Source organism: Nelumbo nucifera, chromosome 2, assembly GCF_055504915.1.
Source record: "Nelumbo nucifera cultivar China Antique chromosome 2, China Antique-T2T, whole genome shotgun sequence".
Lineage (NCBI taxonomy): Eukaryota > Viridiplantae > Streptophyta > Magnoliopsida > Proteales > Nelumbonaceae > Nelumbo > Nelumbo nucifera.
In genome coordinates this window covers 93,582,475-93,585,032 of record NC_142650.1, presented here as the reverse complement: position 1 = coordinate 93,585,032, position 2,558 = coordinate 93,582,475, and the positions used below count along the sequence as shown (strand labels likewise).

General features: G+C 43.6%; 1 protein-coding gene across 1 annotated transcript; it reads right to left on the bottom strand.

Moving 5' to 3' along the window:
* Positions 1-1,852: 1,852 nt before the first annotated feature.
* LOC148802529 (wall-associated receptor kinase-like 10) lies at positions 1,853-2,341 on the bottom strand. Its single transcript, XM_088897919.1, has one exon. It carries the CDS (start codon positions 2,339-2,341, stop codon positions 1,853-1,855), a length of 489 nt encoding a protein of 162 aa, XP_088754045.1.
* Between the last annotated feature and the right edge of the window lie 217 nt (positions 2,342-2,558).

Below are 2,558 nucleotides of genomic sequence, written 5' to 3'. Positions count from 1 at the left end.
GCCGAAGGTGGAAGAAAGGTAGTTCTTAGCTATGGAGAGTTTGGATCCTTAACTTGGGGGGTCACCCCCTATTTATAACCGAGGCCACTAGAAGGTAGGTGGATGTGGATGGCCAAGATGCGGTCCAATCTCGAGGGTGCTACAGTCATGAGGCCGTTGTGCGCGGCCACGCTATTGGCTCCATGTCGCGCACCAGCCTCTGCTCTGTGCACGCTCCCCCATTGGGTCCTTTCTGCGCGCCGCGTTCCTCCACATGTGCCCGTGCCATGGTGGAGGTCTATGCTTGGCCTAAGAGAGTGTGTTGTCTTCTCCGGGAGGCACTGATGGGACTTCTTCAGTGAGGATACACTTAGTATTTGATTGTGGTGGCGTCAACTTGGTCTTCACTCTTACTTCCGAGGACTGTTTTCATCGTGCGGAGGCCTTAGCCTTGACTTCTGCAAGTTCAGTTCCGTGCTGGATGCGGGTGTGAGGCTGCCCCCTGCCCTGTACGCTGTTAGGGCCATGGCGAACCCCTGCAAGGCATTGGCCTCGACGGATGACTGTAGAGGATGATACTTGGTGATGGGTGGTCGTGTGTTGGCCGTACGTAGGATAGGTATGACCTGTGAACCGTGTGGGGGACAGATTCCCGCACCGGGGGCAGGCCGTATGCACCACGGGTGCCCCCAACTGATAGGTCAGGACCGTGATCGAGATGGCTCCTGGTCAGGGCCATATGCGGGACAGGTCTCTGTGCCGTGTCCATATGCGAGATGGGTGCTAGGATGGCTCTACACTGCTTCCGGTTTAGGGTCGTTGGGCAAACCGGTCCATGCAGTGAGTAGGCCGACTGGCCCAGCCCATGACCTAGTCCATGGTGTTCTGCCTTATTTGTATTCTGAGCATTTGTAAATTAAGAAAATGACCTAGTCCGGCTGGCCCAGCCCATGGTCACCCCTACTATGAGGGACAGGCTACCCCTGTTGTGTAGTAGTTTGAAGCAAAATAAATGAATGGAAGAAAATTGCCTTTCGGGCTTCAACGGAAAAAAAAAATCTTTGAACAAAATAAACAAAAAAATGGCTTTGATATTGTATTTCATGAACAAAATGAATGAGAAATTATTTGTATGGAACTTAAAATGAATGGCTTTGATATTGTATTGCATCACTGCTTCCTGATCAAATTCGAATCGCATTCAAATTCAGACAATTGGTTTTTAATATTTGTTTCCCATTTGGTATTGTATATTAACGGGGAATTGGGGCTTAAAACAGAGCAGAGCAGAGTACATATAAGGTCCACAGGTCCAAAGTCTCTGTATTTACTATTTAGAGTGATGCAGAGTGACCAAGGGAGAGTTCTACTTCCTCTTTTCCCTCTTGATTTTTGTTCTTTTCATACATATTGCTCATAATTCATCGTATATCACTACTGTTTCCTCCCTTCCCTTTCTCTTATTGGTGCAAGGGGCCAGACAATGGGGTGAAGTTCACCCTCTAGAGTTTATTTGTCAAATTACATGTACCATGTCAACAAAAAGAAGCCAACAGTCAACTTTCCTTTTCCATAATTTTACTAATTATAAATCCATCTTGGATAATACTATATAAACTATAAGCTACAATATCATTCTTCTAAGATTCTATTCATGAACTAAATATGCCAATACTAGAATATGGATCATATAACTAATGAACAAAATGGCTTATGTAAAACAGAGTTCTGGTGAAGCAGCGAATACATATTAGTACACATAAGCATGAAAACCTTGCAAGATGGATCCAAAACATTATACGGACCCTGTTAGATTGTAACAACTAAAGTTGAAAACATTTTATACCTACATCTTAGACTCTAAGTAAGATGACTAAGAGGAAGGATTGTGCAAAAATGATTGTTTGTCAAGTTGTCTCTTCAAACTGTTCTCCATGCTTACGCACCCTGTTGAACTTGTATCCCCAAGACCCACTGGTTTATCTATGATGCACTCCACTTCTTGAATGTTTTGTTGAACATGAGAATATCCTTCAAACCCCCTCAATCCCTCAAGTTCCGATGCAACCTCTTTCACTGTTGACCTTTTCTTTCCATTTAAACTCAAACATCTCTTTGCAATGTTAGAGACCTCCTGAAGTTCATATTCTTTATCATCTTTTAGGACTTCAGCATCAAGAATTTCAAAAAGATGATTCTCCATTATTGCAGTATTGAAATATGCCACTAAGTTTCTCACTTCTAATGATCTTGTAGAAGAAATTGGCTTTTCCCCTGTTAGGAGCTCCACAAGAACAACCCCATAGCTATAAACACCACTCTTTTCCGTGAATTGACTTAACTGAAAATATTCAGGGTCCATTTATCCAAAGGTCCAGGGTCCATGTATCCAAAGGTCCCCGGTGCCATAGTGGTTAAGGGAGTTTTATCAATTGCAATTGACATTGAAGTCCCAAAATCAGACACCTTAGCACTACCTTTGTCATCTAGGAGGATATTTGAAGACTTGATGTCTCTATGGGAAATTGGTATGGAAGCTGCTGAATGTAAGTAAGCAATTGCTCCTGCAACTTCTGTAG